This window comes from Stegodyphus dumicola, chromosome 8, assembly GCF_044657685.1.
Source record: "Stegodyphus dumicola isolate Sdum_Otavi_A_Nest chromosome 8, ASM4465768v1".
In the NCBI taxonomy this organism is placed as follows: Eukaryota; Metazoa; Arthropoda; class Arachnida; order Araneae; family Eresidae; genus Stegodyphus; species Stegodyphus dumicola.
The window spans coordinates 37,027,139-37,048,089 of record NC_140775.1 but is presented as its reverse complement, the minus strand read 5'-3'; the positions used below and the strand labels follow the sequence as shown (position 1 = coordinate 37,048,089).

At 33.1% G+C, this 20,951-nt stretch overlaps 1 protein-coding gene across 2 annotated transcripts in view; it reads left to right on the top strand.

The window, feature by feature from the left end:
• Positions 1 to 20,951, top strand: part of Ubr1 (Ubr1 ubiquitin ligase) — an 82,472-nt gene that overhangs the window by 7,324 nt on the left and 54,197 nt on the right. For both annotated transcript variants that reach the window (XM_035369484.2, XM_035369485.2), the window contains exons 2-4: positions 1,055 to 1,480; positions 4,243 to 4,369; positions 18,927 to 19,148. In XM_035369484.2, coding sequence (XP_035225375.1) covers positions 1,071 to 1,480; positions 4,243 to 4,369; positions 18,927 to 19,148 — 759 coding nt within the window. In that variant the 5' untranslated portion in view covers positions 1,055 to 1,070. The remainder of the gene's footprint in view (positions 1 to 1,054; positions 1,481 to 4,242; positions 4,370 to 18,926; positions 19,149 to 20,951) is intronic.

Sequence of the window (20,951 nt, the reverse complement as noted above, 5' to 3'; positions counted from 1 at the left end):
AAAAAAAATACCTTCCGCCTTTCTCGTTTTATACCACCAAACATTTATTTTACCACCGGCAGCCATTTGATGATGCGCAGCACACAGTACACGACGTACTTAATAACTGACATCCAGCAAATATTTTCCCATCAGTCAAATTTACCGCAGTCACGCAACCAATCACATCATAATAGGGCTTCCATAACATTCAACTACTCAGGTTATCATAAATAAAACAACAACTTCGCGATAATCCAAGAGGCCCCTTTAAATATACATTATCCAAAAATTGTTATGATTGCAAAGGAAAAAATTTAGTTCTTTTCTGGCATATTCCCATTTGGAAATACTTAGCATTTTTCATTAATAAATATATTTGAATTGCATGTTCATATATTACTTTCCTCGAATATTGTTAAGTAATTATTTTTATCAGAATGATTTCCAGAGGAAAAACGTTTAACCAAATTAGATATTTCCAAAAATACATGTTTACAATAAATCATAACCGTTTTATTTCTTTGACTCGAGGTGCACCTTTCTTACCATGTTAAACATTGCTAAACACAGACTGCATTTTAAAATTTATGGCATCTGAAATTTGGAGATTTTTTTAATTATTAATTATTCCAAAATAATTAATTTTCCCAAATTACTTATAGACATATAATAGTTGAGTAAGTGAAGTTAGTTATTAGAAAAATATTTGGCATATAAATTTCAGCATTTTATTTCCTTTATTTTACCCGCGTTTGATTGAAGTCTGTTTTTAGTACTGAAGCTGAGAAGTATGTTTTATAATTGTTGGTGTGTTAAAATTAAAAAAATATGGGGAGAATTTTACTGAAAACAAATTGTTTAAAAAATCAGTTCCACATATCTATTAACTGAAGTAAATTCATAAATGATTATAGAAAAGGAAAAATTTTTATAAAGGTGCCCCCAAAAATAATTTTATTCCTAACTGTAAACATGAACAGAAAAACAATTGAATGAAAAACAACTTGATACTTTGTAGTAGTATATTGTGATTTTTTTTTATTATTGATGTAACTGTGTTTGATTTTTATAGCTGCTGCATTTTAAGTATGGCAGGTTTGGATTCTTGTCTATTACCTCCTGCCAGGACTTTTGAAAATGACATAGAATTCACAGTGTATGACTGGAATAAAAAATTTGAATGCAAATCATTGGACGATTCAGATTTCAAACAATACTGGGCCAAAAATGTTCCAGTTATTTATAGTCCTAAACCAGACTGTGATTGCCTTAACTTGATTTATGATGAAGCTACTGCACAACGGGTACTCTTTGCACCACTGGAGCAGTTCATCTGTGGAAGCAGCGATCCATCACAAGTGTTTGAACGTATCAAAGAGCTCAGCGAAACTCCATCTTTATGCGGAAAAGTTTTTAAAGCAGGAGAACCTACGTACTCCTGCAGAGACTGTGGCCTCGATCCAACTTGTGTTCTCTGTGTTGATTGCTTTAAGAACAGGTAATAAAAAAGTGTTTTTAGTTTTTATGTAACTCTTTTTAATTGTAGGATGTTAAATTCATTTGTCCTTAAAATTTTACTCCTATCCCAATATTTTTCGACAGCAGTAACAAAGCAGATTTAATAAAAGATTTATTATTAATTTATCAATTACTATTAAATTTACTAATTAATGAATTAGTTTAAATATTCTGTTTCCTTTTGGGGGGATTGTGGTACATGTGCCTATTTTGCTCACACCCACATCTAACTTGTATGTTTCTTTCACTAATGAGTGTATTGATACTGCATACACTTCAGTGCAATCTGTGTGTCATTAAGTATTTGTTAGTTTTATTTTGAATTTTTCTGAAGATACTGCATAAAAATAATATTTTTACAGTGGGTTTTCCCTTACAAAGAAGTTTTATTTGTCAGTGATTGTGCATTGTTTTCTAAACCCTTTCTCATCTTCCTGGTAGCTTTGTAATTGTCCTTGTAGAAGTTTAGATTTGAATTAAAAAACTCGAAGTGTATGGTAGCCATTGTCCCAATCTTTAAATGTTTTACATTTTAACAATTGTGGCAGAGATTGAAATACATGATAATCTGATGAGGTAATATCTTAAAAAAGTACTGTGTGAGAAAGGATTGCCTTGCTGAATTGTTAAAACTTTTTGTAAGGTACATTGTTTTCTAAACCATTACTCATCTTCCTGGTAGCTTTGTAATTCTATCCTTGTAGAAGTTATTTAGTTCTTAATTAAAAAACTCAGAGTGTATAGTAGCCATGGTCCCGATCTTTAAATGTTTTACATTTTAAAAATTGCTGCAGAAACTGAAACAGATGAAAATCTGATGAGGTAATATCTTAAAACGATAGTGTGTGAGAAAGGATTACCTTGTTGAATTGTTAAGACTTTTTGTAAAGTCTTTCATTCATTATGTGGTCTACTTTTATTTTGCTGGAGGATTACTCTTCTTGTACCAACTAGTGCTGGGTGTTTGATGAGAAAAACTTGATGCAGATGCTCAAGGTGATGAACAATATATTTTGTAATGTATGATTTTGTTTATTTCCAAGAATGCAAACTAGACTATGTACTTAACTTCCCACCATACTTAATACATATCCTGTTGGATGTTGTCTTGGCCAGGACTCAAATGCTATTTTTCATTGAATGTTGGTATAAAGAACCCATATTTTGTTACCTTGTGACAATATAATAAACAGAAAAATCAGTTTTTACTTGTTAAAAAAAAAAAAAAAAGATTGCTAGTCAAGCACTGGTGCATGCTGTCTGGTAAGAATTGATGAAGTCCCCTAATTCTTTTTTGTACATCTTTCTAAAAGTTCAGAAAGTGATTTATTATAGCAGTGTATGATACCCGTAGCAGAATAGCCATTTTTGGCTGAATATTTTGAGAACACAATTAATCTTAGATAGCAGATAGTCATTATCTGCATTTGGTGGTTTTCCACATTTTGTAAAATTGTTAAGATCATAATAACCTGACCTGCAATGTTTGTACCAATGATGATGTTGCTAGAGACATCTTGGATATTTGCAGCAGCTTATGTTGACACATTAAAACCTGTATTGTAACCTTTATGTCTTGTATCATTGAAACCTGTATGTTTGATGTGCACCTTGTCACTTTCCATTTTGAAAAGAAAAGTAGGTAAAAGTATAGTTTAGGGTACCCCTTGGTGATTTTTGGCGGTACATGGATATCGATTTTGTGCAATTCTTTGACTCATTATTTTGGCTTGCGAAGCGGCGATTTTTGCACGATAAATCACCGCTACACAAAGCCAAAATAACAAGACAAACAATTGCACAAACTTGGTATCCATGTACACATCGACTTATTTTCACTTAAAAAAAAATCCCAGAATTGCACAAACTTGCATTGCGCACTCCCTTTACTTTGTCCATGAACACATCGATATATTTTCACTTAAAAAGTCAAAGGAGCATCAAATTCTACAATATAGGCAAACAAAAAATACATAATCTCCTAAACCAAACAATAAAATAACATAAAAAAGGAAAAACATATTATACATTTAAGCACTACCAAAAGCATATGTCCACTCACCATGATTTTCGAGTTCGCTTCGTACACCCAGAGCCACGTAAAAATCAAAATATCAATCATACTCAGATGACTCTCGTGGAAAGTTGGAGCTAGAATCAAGTCTTTCAGATAGAAGCAAATTGCTGTAAGAAATACTTCCTTCATGCTTAAAAATTAATTATTAAAATTGTTTCCATATGCTTATTGGTTAATCCAGCTCTGTGTGCAGTAAGGGACCAGACCTTAGTTCAGAAGGGCTTCAAAATAGCATTTATAGACTTAAATGACATTAAAAAAGTCTCTTTATATATTTTTAATATTTACTTAATTTTTTTATTAATAATATATTCTAAAACTTGCTTTCATTTTGGTAGTTAATAATTTCATTTCCACCAACTGAAGTTTCTCATTTCAAATCAGTGCAAATTTAACATATAACAAGTACTAACAAAAAATATGTGCATGAAGCAAAAGCAATCATAGCAGCTATTAACTAATGTATAGTGTAAATGTGTACTCCTTTCTGCTTGGAATAACTAGAGAAGTTTGAATTGCAGAGCAGGGAATTCTTCATGAAAATATAGCTAATTAAAGCAAGATTTTACAATCTAGCAGAGGGAAATATGTTAGATATGAAACATTATCTAATATTTCAAGATTATTAGGCTATATAATTTATTTTCATAATTTTGTTTTTGCAGTGCACACAGACTTCATCGCTATAAGATGAGTGCAAGTGGTGGGGGTGGCTACTGTGATTGTGGTGATGAAGAAGCATGGAAATCATTTAGTTATTGTGACAATCATCATAAAGGCAAATCAGATGAAGTATGTAAAGTACATAAATTTTTTATACATTATTTGTTCGTTGTTGCTATTTCCCCTGTGCCACTTATAGTAAATTTATAGCATCATAATAAAACTCCCATAGGAAAATATTCAAAAATTTTAAAGCTGCACACATAATGCACAAATAAATATTAAGCTTTTTCTTTTTGTAAATTTTGATACCCTTTAGATCATAATTGTTCTTTATTTCATAAATAACGGTTTCATATTTTTAATTTTGTAATTTCTGCATGCCATCTTACCAGATTTAAACTGATGATCTATAATCCGCAAAAATCGATAATCCGGAATCGTCGAATTCCCGACGAGTCCGGATTAATGACTTTCGACTGTATTTATTTGTTTACTTTATTAAACATTTCTTTCAATGTAAGTTGTTTCGTTTCATGTGATAATATTTTCTCTTTAATTCTATTAGACAGACATAATTTCTTGTTTAGTTACAAAGTTCCGCTGTTCAAGTCCTATAATTGCTGTGTCGAGAATACTGACTAATTTGTCAATCGAAATTTTCTCGTTTTCAATAACCTCTGTGTCACTTTCTTCACTATCGGAAGCAAATTATAATGACGAGGAACTTGATTTAAATCATATCAAAAACGGAGTACATCGAGATGAAATACTACATTTAGTAAGGAATTATAAGCCAAATAAAATAAAATCATCTGCCCTGAAGATAAGGATAGTGCTGACAGATCAACTTCCAATTCACTGCGCGCCGCATCATTTCCCTCCCCCCCGCCAGAGCAGCGTGAAATTGATAAACATATTTCGGAATGATTAGATAGTCCAAGGATATGCCTTTATCCATTTTTTGCAGCAATTCCACTTTCTGTGTAATGGATTTTGAAACATACTTTCGCTTTGTAGATCTTTTACGTATTAGTAAATATATATCGGAAATTCTATTTGACATAATTGAAAGTTCAAGCTTACTTTTATAAAATTGCTCTAACAGTCTGCAAAAAATAATAAGTCGGATCCAGTTCGAAGATTAAGGGACAACGCAATCTGCAACATTAACTGAGATAATTTTAGCTTAGCTTATATTGTCCGTTATACATTAAACGCGCATGCATAAATGTATTATGCGCATGCACACAGGCATATTCGCAGCCATAAAGGTCTTACGCGCACGCGTAAATGATGCAAAAGCAAAGTTGTAAAATTAAACTTATAGCAAAAGTAGCAATAGAAGCTCCCTAAGGTTATGTACTGTGCAGATATTGAAGACAAAAGTTTTAAACTTAGCCAATTTATTAACAATATATAAAAATAAAAACACAGTGAATAAATTTAATCAATATCAGAAACTTAGAGTATAACATAATCATTATCAAAAATTACTCTTCGTTGATAATCCATTAACCCCAAAAATTTTTCCTTTAAAAAATATTACACTATTAAAGACACAGTAAATATTTTACCTTATCTCCAAATACTGGCATTTAATATGCAAAAAACATATCACTAAACAGAAATTACGCGGTTTTAATCTAATTCGCTACACTATCAATAAGTCCATGCTTCGTGGTCAAGAAGGCACCTGGAAAATTAAATTAAATCCTTGAGAGCACTTAAACCGGCAAAACGCCACTCACTGTAGTTACACATGAGAAATCACAGCTTGGGAAATCATCGCCGCTAACTCTGGAAAAACACTTGTGTTGAAGATGCCGCCTTTATAAAGACAGGATGCCAGCCACATCAGTCGCTCACATCGTAGCCTCTTTTGAGAATCCAGGAAAAGTCATCTTGTAGATTGGAACCACGGCACTTATCACTGGACGGCACACATCTCAATATCCTCTTCCAATGGGGCCTGGAACGGCACACCACAGAGCAAAGAAACAGGAACCAGAAGGAATAAGCCAGAGCGAAGCGAGAAACTTATACCTGAAGTAGACATGACGTCATCTCACGGCAACCAATCAGCTATCGGCACGACTCAGCTCTTCCGGATGACGTAACATCAAGTTTTGTTTTTGCATCTTAATTAGACTGGAACAGTCCGTTCTTAATACAAACAGTGGCAGTGAAAACGAAGTAGAAGTAACTACTATATCCCTTTAAAATAAGAACTAAGCCTTATGTAAAAGTTAGAAATATTTCAAGGAGGAGAGATGATGCAAAACAAGGGTTACAATAGGTCATATTTTTCAACACTAAACGCCTATGCGCATGCATCAACGCGACGCATGCGCAGAAAGTTTGTAGCTTTGAGGTCAGGATTATGGGTGTCCGAATTGCGACGCATGCGCAGAAAGTTTATTGCTTTGAGGTCCGAATTAACAACTTTTGACTGTATATATTTATATATGTATGTATTTTGCAGAAAAAAGTTTTATTATTAATATTTATTTTAAGTAAAAAATAACGCTTTTTGTTTCATGTTGGAAGGCAATGTTCTTAAATGAGCTCATTATTTTTAGGCTAAAATGTGTATTATATTTGGTACTTACCACAGCTACTTGAATAAAAATTGCCAAATTCTAGCAACCAAGTGCATAATAATTCAGTTTTAACAAACAATAATGTCATTTTCATATGGAACAATTATTGGATATTTTATTGTATTTCAAAGTTCAGTGTGTTTTATGCATCATTTTTGTCTTACATTCAAAATTTTTATGTATGTGCTGATTGTAAGTAAATAAATTTTCAGTATAAATACATAATTTAAAAGTAAAATACAAATGAAGTAATATGTATGTAATAACATATTAACCCGTTCACGACGAGCACCTCTGTTACCGAAGCGCTGTCTTGGGACAGCGCGTTAACCGGATACGTAGTCTTGTGGGGATGGGCAATTCGCACTGCTAAGCCTATCTTTGGAAAAAAATTTGTATAAATTAAATTTGTCATCCAATTGTTTAAATTTTTGGTACATTATAAGAAGAACGCTCAGGTAGTTGTCAGTTAATTTTAAACCGTTATTATTATAGTTTCCTTAAAAATTTTATAAAATACTCATTCTAGAATAGTATAATTTTTCCTTTATCCTGCAATTAAATATACAGTTAAAAGTCATTAATCCAGACTCGTCGGGACTTCGGCGATTCCGGATTATCGATTTTTCCGGATTATAGATCATCAGTTTAAATCTGGTAAGATTGCATGCAGAAATTATAAAATTAAAAATATGAAACCGTAATTTATGAAATAAAAAACAATTATGATCTAAAGGGTATCAAAATTTACAAAAAGAAAAAGCTTAATATTTATTTGTTTACTTTATTAAACATTTCTTTCAATGTAAGTTGTTTAAGTTGCTTCGTTTCATGTGATAATACTTTCTCTTTAATTCTATTAAACAGACATAATTTCTTGTTTAGTTACAAAGTTCCGCGGTTCAAGTCCTATAATTGCTGTGTCGAGAATACCGACTAATTTGTCAATCGAAATTTTTTCGTTTTCAATAACCTCTGTCACTTTCTTCACTATCGGAAGCGAATTATAATGACAAGGAACTTGTTTTAAATCATATCAAAGACCGAACACATCCAGATAAAATACTACATTTGTTAAGGAATTATAAGCCAAATAAAATAAAAACACCTGCCCTGAAGATAAGGATAGTGCTGACAGATCAACTTCAATTCATTGCCTGCCGCGGCGTTCCCCCCGCCCAGCAGCATGAAATTCATAAACAGATTTCGGATTTCGAAACATACTTTCGCTTTAGGTCCTTTACATATTAACAAATATATATTGGAAATTCTATTCGATATAATCGAATCTATTTGATATAATCGAGAATTAAAGAGAAAGTTTAAGCTTACTTTTATAAAATTGCTCTAACAGTCTGCAAAAAATAATAAGCCGTATCCAATTTGAAGATTAAGGAACAACGCAATCTGCAACATTAACTGAATTAGATAATTTTAGCTGAGCTTAGCTTACACCGTCAGTTATACATTAAACGCGCATGCGTAAACGTTTTATGAGCATGCGCACAAGCATATTCGCAGCCGTAAAGGTCTTACACGCGCACGTAAACGCCTATGCATGTTGCTTTGATGTCCGGATTATAGATCATTTCGGATTATGGGTGTCCGAATTAACGACTTTTGACTGTATATGGAAAAATATCCAAACAATCGCAGATTTTATTTAACACAACACATAATTAAAATTCAAAAATATTAAAACTGTCTTTCATAAAAATTCAATGTTAAACAATGAAAAGAAAGCAATATTTCAAAAAACAGACAGTGTATGATATTTTTTTAAGCATGGGTATACGCAAAGCCCAACATTGCAAATGTACAGGAATAGAATATCAGTAAATTTGACTTATTTAGCATTTGTGTATCTTCTACGGTCAAATAGCGCTATCGTTTTGTCATTAAAAAAATAGAATACCAGCAATAGAACATTAAAAAAAAAAAAAAAAAACTTTCACTAAGCCGTACAAAATATTCGTCTCAATGCCAGAAAAATCTGACAGTAATAAAAAAGTCTCGAATGATAGAACATCTACTCCACTATACAGGGATTTAAAAAAAAAAGGAAAAAAATATAAAAATTAAATTTAAAAGTATTCCAAGCATCAAAAACATGTTCATTTGTTTATATGAAATGACTCAGTAAGAGCCATCAGGTTACTCAACACTAACGAATTAGCATTTGTGTATATTCTTCTACGTTCAGATACCTATATCGCAAAAATAAAAAGTACCTTAAAGCATGGAGAACACGTGCATTTGTTTATATCAAATGACCCAGTTAAAGAGACATTACATTGCTCAACACCCACCCACAAATCTCCCTCTCATTCCGAAACAAAATACCAAAAATAAAAAGCATTGCAATGGAATGAAGGTACACATACTTAACTCGATATATTTCCCCATAACAGACATCATCTAGACTACATCTAGTGGCAACAAAAATACTAATTAAACATTCTATCTAAAAAGTCAAATGTGGTACGCTCGGCCATAGAGTGAATTAAATGGCGATTCAAATATGACACACCTGGCCGTGAGGTAATGTTCGCTGCTGATGCACATATCATGCGCCCGTACTGAATGGGTTAAATTTGTATAATATATCATTCTATATATAAATATATCATTCTTGTTCCCCCTGCCCCCCTCCTTGTTAAAAAGTCTCTAAACTGCACCAGGATAGTTGCACTAATGAATAAGTATATTTTGTTTGCCATTTCTCTAAAGTACTGAGGTTTCAACTTCTAGCTACTGGTGAATATTCAAATTTTAATTCTAAGTTACATAAAATTCTGACTGAAATGGAAGTCATAGTTTGGAAATGTGCCATCTATAGCTGTGGTTTGTGCATGCATTCAGTACAAAGATTGAATTAGTTTAAACCAGCCCATATAGTGCTGCAAGTATTGAATTTTTGAAGAAGTTTTATATCTATCAGTGCACGACTCTTAATTAACCTGATCTAACCTTTTTTGCATCCAGTCTCAGCTTAAGAAAATTATTTTGAAATCTAGGCTTAAGTTAGCCAATGTCCAGTTAGAATACATAGCTTACTACTCGAGTTTGTAAATGTATCAAACCAATAATGCTTCTTTTGAATATCCAGCAAACCACTGTGCATGGCATTGCCAAACTGTAGCTTGCGAGCCAAATTGAGGCTCTTTGGCACCTTAAATGTGACTCGCATGTAATAAACAGTAGTTTTATTTTTGAATTACAGTTGCAATTTCAACCCTTTAACGTGGCACTTTTTTAACCTTTACATACATGGTTTATATGTATGGTATATGTTTCAGGGTTTAAAAACATATTTAGGATGTTTTAAGAATGGTACGCAAGTAATTTTTAAAAAAATTACAAATACTTTTTGAGATATAGTGCATGTCTATATGAAGTTAGGTAAATGTCATAGAACTGATAATTTTCATAAAAGCTCATTTTTATTAAAAATATGTACTATATTTGATAATTGTAAATATGGTAATAAATTTCATTGATTGATAAAATATGATTAGTTTTCCATAAAAATATCTAATTCAAAACCAAACCTTGATCATTAATTACATATTGATGAAATAAACAATAAAACTTACTCCAAATTTTTGAAGAACTTTTAGTAAAAAAGTATTTACATATAGGTTAACAAAACATGCAGTAAGATGAAAATTAAGCACTGCTAGAAAATCTGAAAGGAGAATTGTGTGATATTTGAATACCATTGAAATTTAAACTCTTAAGGTATATTTTGGGATGAAAAAATGCTAAAAATTTACTCTGTGGTACTCCTTGGTGTATCTTTTTTTTTTTAACGACAACATCGGTGCCAGGATGGATTGGCAGCGATTTCAAGATGGCTGCTACATAAAACCAAGTCATAAGAAGTCAAAGAACGAACTAGGCAATGTGCACTGACTCAACTTTGCCCATGTACACATCGACTATCACTATTTTCACTTGAAAAAAAAATCAGAGAACTGCACTAACTAGGCATTATGCACTGCCTTAACTTTGTCCATGTACTCATCTATCTACTTTCACTTAAACAAAATCAGGAAGCTAAAACAAAATTAAAACTATCATGATAGCCAGAAAAAAAGTCACTACTGTCGTAACACACAGAGGCGAATGAATAACCAAAAATACAGAAACCGAGGGGAATAAATTACCAAAAATACATATTTCCTATCCTAAAAACATTAAACAACAAATCTTTTAACAAAATTTAACACACAGAGACAAATAAATGAAACATCAATTTTTTTAAGATACCTTTTTTTCACGTGCATACATTTAGGCTTCCCACACTGTATCCTCCATCCTCCAGAAAAGCAATTCAATTAAATTTTTTGTCATTTTCCCTCATCCGCTGCTAATCAATGTTCATCCTCTTTCCCACATCAGGCATACTCAAATGATGGTACCTACAGCAAAATAATAGCAACTTCAAAATCCAAGACCATACCACGAACATGCAAGCAAACACAGCAAATAATGACAAAAAACTTAAAAAAAAAAAAAAAAAATTTCCCTAAGGCTAGTTTTGCCAACATTATCAACATTAGGATTACCGAAAAACCTATTTCATGCAGCAGGCTTCCATATTTCACGAATAGCCAATACCGCTTGGCGAATTTTTCAGACAAAAACCAAGGGGTACTGTACAGTAAACATTAGCCAAAAAATTATTATACACAGGGTTCGTAGCAGTCCTTATATTTGAAAATAAAAGGCCCTTATAGGTGCTTACTTTTTCTTTAAAGCCCTTAATTTTTTGTTTTTAGTGCTTATTTTTTGCTTTTAGTGCTTTTTTTTTAAATGAACGCACAATTTTTCCCCGTACCAAAGCCAAATCTAAATAAACAACTTTTCTTCCTAATATGGAATGTCATATGGTGAATCATACTCCTGAAAATAGCTTTTCCCTCTTTCTCTGCATTGTGCGCGGAGAGTACAGACAGGTGCCCGTCGTTCTGTTGGTCAAAGAATTGCGAAAGCAGTAGAAAATTCCGGTACATTCGGAATTCTTTTTCTCCCACACAAATACTACACACGTTTGAATTTCTATCAAGATCTTAATTTGCATTCTTGTTCCGCTTGGTCAGCTCATATTCGTGTTTATTAAGATCGTTATACTTATATTATGAGCATATGTATGAATGTTTATAATAACATAGTTGCAGTAACTGCTGAAGTATAGTAAACTTCCAAAAATGGTTGTGTTTTAACACAGATTAGCTTTCTAAGGAATGATATTCAGAATGGCTTAATAAAGGGAGAGTAATCAAATAGTCAAAATAATTTCATTATTTTTTTGTCCAATACGTTGTACAGTACGAAGGTTGAGAGGTTCTCCCCTTTCTCCACAAAATCTCGAATATTGAAACTGTTACATCGCTACAAAACAAGCAATGGACCTTTTTTTTTTTTTTTTTTTTTTTTTTTTTTTTGTCACTTTCCAATCTGGATTGAATAGGGCTAAAAGTTCTGCGGTCTACCAACCCAAGCAAAGAATGATTCTATTCCGGAAATTTAACGCAGTCTGTTGAAAATTAGAATGAAAAACACCCCAGATTGGTAAATCTCTTCTTTTTCCTTTATTTAATTCTTTATTCTCCCAATACCGGCAGCTGTTGAATCCGATTGCATAATATCATGTAGGGAAGAATTACGGCATACTTATTACGCAATAATGTTTGCAATATTTTGCAGAGATAATTAATTTTGATGTTAGGTCCGAGATTTGTTTATGAACACTTAAAAGAGTTTTACTGTGCTTGCAAAGCAGAGTATTTTTCTATTCCGTTTTCTGTTCCGTTTCTGTTCCGTTTTTTATAGGATGCACATATCGAAATGACAAAAGCATTTATTTAGTGGAAAAATCTAAAGAACGGCTACAGTCTATCCCCCCCCCCTCCGCTCCTCTTTTTCAAGTTACGCTCGACTGTCCAAATATTCGCCAATTTTCAAGTATGCGGGTAGTTAAGCTTTTACTGTTAAAGGATGACTGCATGAAGCAAATTTCTGTCTTCTGATTTCAGAAATGTTCCTCCTTTTTTACTTAAATTACTTTGCTTGCAATATCTGTTAAGGAAAAACTGATATACGATGAAAATTTAGAAAATGTTCAGAATTTAGATTTAAATTAGTTAAATATCAATATGAGTGGAAATATAAATTGTATTTATTATTAAGTTCCAAGCGAATAAAATAAATATGCCTTATTATTATTTATTTCCTCTATTTTGAACTGAAATTTCATCATGAAATGTTGTAATATAGTTTAGTTCTGCATAGTTTTTTTTTTTTTTTTTTTTTTTTATTTCATTATAAACTAGTTCTGTAAATTGAACTGTTATTTAAAATTTAAAAAAAGTAATTATTTTCCATGGTTGAGGTAATGCTTATTCTCTCTTAATAAATACTGCATTTCTCATATTTTAAATTATGAGTCTAATTTTTAAGGTTATGCAGTTGTATATAATGTAATTAGACAGGTGCTTATTTTTTTCTTAAAATGTGCTTGAAAAGTGCTTATAGGTGCTTATTTTTTAACTAAAATGTGGCTATGAACCCTGTATACAAAATCAGTTTTGTCTCATTTTTCTTCATGGCAATCCACAAAACATGAAATACATAGCCTGACTTGACACGTTGTACATTTTGTACAGATTGTGCTTTTGCAATTTTCTGAAGTAACATCTTTTGCAGGGAGCTACAAGGTGACCTAGTCCATCAAATCGCAACTCTTTATTTATTGATCATTAAAGATTAGTTGCTCTTGATACTGGTGTTCTACCAATTTTAAGAGGGGGTACATATTTTCAGAGATAGGTATTAACAATTTCTCTTTGAAAATGCAATTGTGTTACGTCTTCAGACTTTCTTGTTAGAAACCATGCATTCTAGATACTTAATCAATGAACCAAGCAAGTATTGACCACCGCCAATTTTTTCCCTGTTACTGAAATTCTGTAATAGATTTCTGTTTGTATTTATTATTAGTCGCTGTGTAGCCAGCCTTCGTCTGGCTTTTATATGTACCAGAAAATTGCCTAAAGGAAACACCAAACATTAAGTTTAAAAACTGCACAGAATTTTACTCTGCAGAACTACATTACCCCCCCCCCTAAAAAATCAATAAAAAGGTATTACATATAGAAAAATTACAATGAAATAAGCAATGTCCCTTAATGCAAATATTAATTATCCTTATAAATAAATTAACCAATTTCCCGTGGCCTTCTCTTGACAAACGTCCAGTATCCAAAAGAAACATTAAATTTAAAACTGCATAGAATTGTCGCTCCCATTTTTCCGAGTGGCAGCAGTGATACATCAGCAACAGTGCCATTGTTGCCAATATTATGTGAGAGAATTTTCGATTTCATGCGATTTCATCAAAAAATGTAAAATAAAAAATAAAAAAAAACTGATTCGAATTCTGAAAAAAATCGCTTTGAGGTGCCCTGGGTCTATTAGCTTATTTGCAGCATGAATGAAAGACACACACACACAGAGACAGACTCTTCTTTTTATATATATAGATATAAAAAAATTACAATGAAATAAGAAATATCCCTTAATATAAATATTAATTATCCTAATAAATTAATCAACTTCCTGTTGCAAAATCTTAAGAATTCAAATGTATAAAGGAAGTTAAGAACTTTGTTTCTTAAAAAAATCATGGAAAACTTTTTATATAATTAAAATTATATATAATTAAAACATAATATAAAATTACAATGAAATAAGCAATAAATCTTATATTTTCAAGAGAAAATAGTCAGCAGTCCAGTATCCAAAGCAATGAATGAAAAACTGTTGCCAAAACCACATTTCTAAAAGAATGAAACTATCATCAGAAAGCAATAACCAATCAAAATTGTGCTTTGTGGATAGCATAATTCGAAGTATACAAACCTCTTTGCTGTTAGCTAATAGAGAGGGGGGGAAATTCTTTTGTGCCATGCGAGACACTTGCACGTCAAAATAAAATGATTGCCATATGCATGTTCCATGTCCAAAAATCGAAAAAAAATAAGCAGCATTTTATCTCATATTTTCAACAGTCAGCAGTCCAGCATACAAAGCATTGAATGAAAAACTGTTGCCAAAACCACATTTCTAAAAGAATGAAACTATTCAAAATGATGCGATTTCATCAAAAACATATGATTTTAAAAAATGTGATACGAATTTTGAAAAAATTTCTTCTATGCGCACTGGCTCTTGCCGAGATGCACCTATGTACCAAATTTTGTAGCCCTTGGTCCCTTTTCATCTGATGGAACAGGAAGAATTCTGTATGAACCAAATCTGATGATTCATCAGATTTGATTCCCACTGACGTCTTCCTGTATATACATATATATGGATATATTCCTGTGTGTATAAGGCATATAAGTGAATTTAGTTATTAGCATTGAGGCAGGAGACCAGTGAACGCTGACAACCGCATGTGCAGGAGCTTTGTCACAATGCAAGAACCACTGGCTGGAATTCCCCTAAGCCGGACGTTTTCACATTGCACTTCTGCGCAGACATTTCAACACCTCCAAATAGAATTGTTGCTTGACAGTCGTGTTTTGAGGGACGAATTCTCAGTGTGCGATCCCTTTGGCGTCGGAAAAAAAAATCACCATCGTCTTCAAATTCGATTTAGCCTGATGAGTCTTGTTTGGATGAAGGCGAGCAGGTGACTTCCATTATCTTTACTGTTTAGTTTCATGGTAGTACCCATAACACCATGACTCATTGACTGTAAGATTTTGGTGAAAAACTATGGATCTGCATCCTTCATTTCACGACAAGCTTTCATGCAGTGATCCATTTGTTCTTTATTTAGAAGTCTGGACGCAGTCAGCAACCATTACTCACATTACCAAATCATCATGCAGAATGCATTGAATAGAAATCCAAGACAGTCTGGATATGTCTTCGAGTTGGTCAATTGTTCCGAGTTAGTCTTCTCTGATGAGATAACGGATTTTGGTGATGTTGTCCTCGGTTTGTACACTTGAAGGATGAAAGGAATAGAGCTCATCTTCAGTGGCCATTTCCCCCTTTTAAATTGAGAAAACCATTAACACACATGTGCTTTAGTGAGAGCACGGTCTTTGTAAGTTGTTTGCATCATCAGAACAGTTTCAGATGCATTCTTGCTCAGTGAGAAACAAAACTTTATAGCTGCCTGCAGTGCGTGAGAATCTTCCATTTCTTCATATTATTTAATTTTGAGTCCCTCCTCATGTATATAAATTTCAAAAAATTCAGTTACATTTCAATTTTTCTGTCTGTTAATACTTTCAGTGGGCGTTCTTTGTTCACATTGCTGCTAAGTATTAGCATAATTGTGTTAAACTTCTGCTGGGAGATATTTTGTACAACTGTTTTATTATTATTATTATCAGTAATTTTCATGTAGATTATTTAATTTTTCAGTGCTACATTTCATAATAAAAAAATATGGTACTATTCCGTTAAAGCAGCGTCATTTAAAAATAAAAATAAATAAATAAAAAAAAAAAATAGAAGAAAAGAATGCTACAATACACCAAATCATGGCTTGGGATTTCCAGTTTTCATTTGAAATATCATCATAAGTTATTTTTATTTATTCTCTCTTTTTTTTATGTATTTCACCATTTTTTTAGTACAATGGACTACAATTTGGAAATTACCTAATAATTAAGAGGTTGCCATAAATATTCCTTCAGGACAAAGGAATAATTCATAGCAATTGACTTTGTTCCCAAAATCATCTGATGAAGTTAACTTTTCACTGAAACAAAGCTCCTATATAGCATTGTAATGTATGTTCTTCCTGTGGGGGGGGGGGGAACTGAGAACTAAAACATGATTTGAAGGCTTGTATTCTTTCCTCAGTGCCATTTGTTTTATCTGTCTGTGGTGTTAAGAGATTGACGTCGATTGAATTTTGCCAACTTCAGTTAGAAATTAGCTATAATATAACATAGATTAGAATAACTATTTGAGGGAGGTATGTGCAAATAGTTTGTCTCGTAAAAGAAATAAAATCTGTGGAGCCAACAAAATCATAGAAATAGATGAAAGTCTTTTCACACAGAAACACACACAAAAAATAAATAAATAATAACAAAAAAAAATTGGATATATCCTTCCGAAACAATAAGTATTCAGGGGTTTATGCCAGGAAAGCAAAGAATGTTTTCTGGTCGCCGATCCCGATCGTTCTGCTATAGCATTGATGACTGCCATCCAAGAAAACATCATGGATTTCAGCATAATTTTTTCAGACTGCTGGAAAGGGTATGAGAAAGAGGAATTAAGAAATGCTGAATCACAGTTATAATTTTGTAGACCCCGAAACTGGATACCATATCTGAACTGTGGACTGATTGTGAGACAGTGCTAAATGGAGAAATAAATTTCAGTGGGGCACTGCTTGCCACCATTTAAAGTTGTATTTGATAGAATTTATGTGGTGTCAGTTACAATCAAAAACTCAAATTTTTCTATAATATTGAATAATATTTGTAATTTTATGTCACCTGTTTAGATAAAATTTCGTTTTGTTTTGTTATTTTTTATTTGTGTGTAAAGTACTCTAGATTAAAAAATTAAAAAGAAAAATTTACTTCCTTTGAGAATTATGAAATTTAAAAAAATTACTTTTTGGTCTTTTGAACTCTTATTATTTCATAATTTTATACTTGGCATGATGGCCAAAAGGAAAGAACCAAATTTTTAACTGACGCCGCTCTAACGCAGTAGTACCAAAAATATATAAGTATGACTTAGTAATAGACTAGAAGAAATGAGTGGGATGTAAACAATAGGTCATGGAGCCCTATGTTTGCATTTTCAAAGGGTTCAGTTAGCCCTCATTTCATTATTTATTCACAACAGTGCTCATCCGCATAAGGAGTAAGCTGGTGAGTGATTAATAGGATAGATTGTCGGCCATATATTCAGATCTGAAGTTATATAACATGTTTGGAGCTCTTGGGAGGGCTGTTGTAACTCACCTCCCCAAAACCTTTAAGGATTTAAAATTCATATTGCCACACAAGTGTGACCAACATACAAAGGAACTCTTAACTGCCTCATTTTCAGCATGAAGTTACATTGCAAGAGTTGTATAATTGTTAGAGGGGACCATATTTCCCTATTACTATTATTAACTTATGCCTGTACACAATTTCATTAATTTCTGACCATCAATTCTGAAGATAATTGACCCAATATTAAAATTTTGTTAATTTTTGAATATCAGTGTATGAAAATGCAGTCAAAACTATAAAACTTAGATTTAAAACAAAAATGAAGGAATACAGATCTGATACAATTTGTGATTTCATAATTGATTATTAATTTAATATAATAAATCTTATAATACCATTGCTGCAATATATATGTATATAATAGAGAGAGAGAGAGAAATATATAATTTACATCATGAATAATTAATTATACAGAACATATTGAGGCAATTAGGAAATGATGTAGCGAGTATTATTCATCCATTTCAAAAGAAAAAGGGAAAGCTATGGAAAATAAACTCTATAGTTAGTCTGGAATTTGAAAACCAGTTTGTGGTTTGTCTTAAATATAATATTTTATTTCTAACCAGTTATAATAAGTTGTTTTTATGAAAAAAATGTACTGTTTCTTAATAGGGTGTTGATGATTTTAATGTAGTGATCAAAATCACTAATTAAAATTAAAATATTGTTTGTTCAAAAATAGTATATGGTTAAATTTAGACTAGTATAGGGCCAAGGCTTTTCTGTGCTGTCCAGGAGTATTTTGTAAATGGGAATGAATTAGTCTCTTATTTTTTAAGGTGGAGATTCTGGAACTACCAGTCAATAGGAAGTGTCTGCTAAATGGGAGTGTCATTTAATGGATGTTCAACTATACTTAACATTGCTTATTATCCAAATTGGGAGGGAACTAGAAGTTTTACTAGAAAGGTATGCAGGCGCTGGTGGTTCATGCAAGGCTGAGGATGTTAATTATATTTTGGCAGTGAATGTTATGGTTATGTTTTATTCAACTGATAAGTGTGCTAATAAATTTACCTTTATTTTCAGATGTCGGGAAGTCCGTTGGATAAATTACCTCCTGAAGTAATTGAGAGATTGCGCTTGGTAATGGGAATAGTCCTTGATTATTGTCATACCATGCTGACATATGAGCAAGGCCTAAGTTTACCTGCTGACCTCCTGTATGCTAATAAATCTATAGGAAAACATGATCTTCCAGATAACTTTTGTACAGTTCTTTTCAATGACGAAATACATACCTATGAGCAGGTTAGACCATTTCCAAATTGTCAAGAAAAATCTTCAAATTTTATTGTTTAATGCTGTATAATGGATTGTTTTAAAAATTCTGATCATTTCAAAACCTTGCAAAATAATTCTTTATAACATTCTTGAAATTTTTGCTGTTCATTATATAAAGGATGTGTTAAAGCAATGCAGAATATTTTAAAATTAAATACATTTTCTGAATATAAGCTACAGTCTGCTTCTGAATGAGAATTTTACCTTTGGCAGCTTCTGTAGCTTAAAAAAAAAAATTATTCACTATGTTATCAAACTGAGAACAATTTTAAAAAGGGTGCAGCAAGAGAGTGCATTGCAGTATATTGGATTGTTCTATTTAATGATGATAACTTTACCTCCATGTTCAAACTTACTTTGAATAACATTTGGCAATAAATTGCAACATACCCTATTTGTAACTTTGAGTGAGGGTTCAGAGATCTGAGGACTGTATAATATCACTGTGACCAATACTTACATGCATTTGCATAGTTAGGAAACTTCAGCAGTAGGACAGCCGAAGCAGGTCATTTCGATGCCGTATTTTTATCTATTCTTAGAATAAATATGGAGTAATATAAATAAGTAATATGACTGATTTTTATTTATTGAATTCGCGATTGTTTGCATGCATATTTGAAATAAATATATGTGTGTATATGTGTGAAAGTGTTCTAGATTTTTGTTTGTGTCCCAGATTAGTGAGAAGCCCCCTCGCCAACGTCAAGGCCCCAGGACATGAGGGAGGGGGTTTTTTTCATTCATTTATTTATTTCACAAAACAGCATCAAAAAGGCAAAATACACAAATAGTAAATAAACATATGGTTACAAAGTACACAGTCCAGTCACATTAATGTGACCACCACGTACTTTCCATGTCAGAGTTAAATAACCAATCACAGAAGGCAGGTGGCAGCACAGTGCAGTTGAGCGTATATAAAGGGTGTGTGAGGGCTTCGGAAAACATTTCAATCGTTGGTGTAATGCAGAAACGAAGCGATTTATCCGACTTCCAAAAGGGCATGATCATCGGCTTTCGGGCCAAGGGTGGAAGCATTTCCGAAACGGCTGAGTTTGTGAACTGTTCGCGTGCCGCCGTGGTAAAAGTGTACCGTGCATGGCAAAATGGGACTGTCCAAAATCAGCGACGTGGCAAATGTGGTGCACCACGGGCCATAGATGACAGAGGCGAACGACGGTTGCGGAGATGCGTTCGGGCAGATAGACGGGCTACCGTTGAGCAACTGACCACCAAAATGAACCAAGGGGCTACCAAAAGTGTCTCCCAAAGTACTATTCAGCGAACATTGCTGCGTCTGGGCCTCCGAAGCAGACGCCTGGTTCGTGCACCTATGCTGACTGCTGTTCATCGACGGCGAAGGCTAGAATTTGCACGCCAGTACAGCAGCTGGACGTCCACTGAGTGGCGACAGGTTGCGTTTTCGGATGAATCGCGTTTTATGCTCCATCGCACAGATGGACGTTGGCGTATAAGGCGTGAAACCTCTGAAAGGAACCACCCTACAACCATTGCCGGAACGGTCCAAGCTGGAGGCGGGAGCATTATGGTCTGGGGAATGTTTTCCTGGCATTCTCTAGGTTCACTGATCATTGTGGAAGGCACAATGGATCAATACAAGTACGCATCTGTCCTTGCGGACCATGTTCACCCCTACATGCGCATTGTTTTTCCTCAGGATGATGGCATCTTCCAGCAGGACAATGCGAGGTGCCATACAGCTGCCAGTGTACGTGCGTGGTTCGAAGAGCACCAGGATGAGTTTAC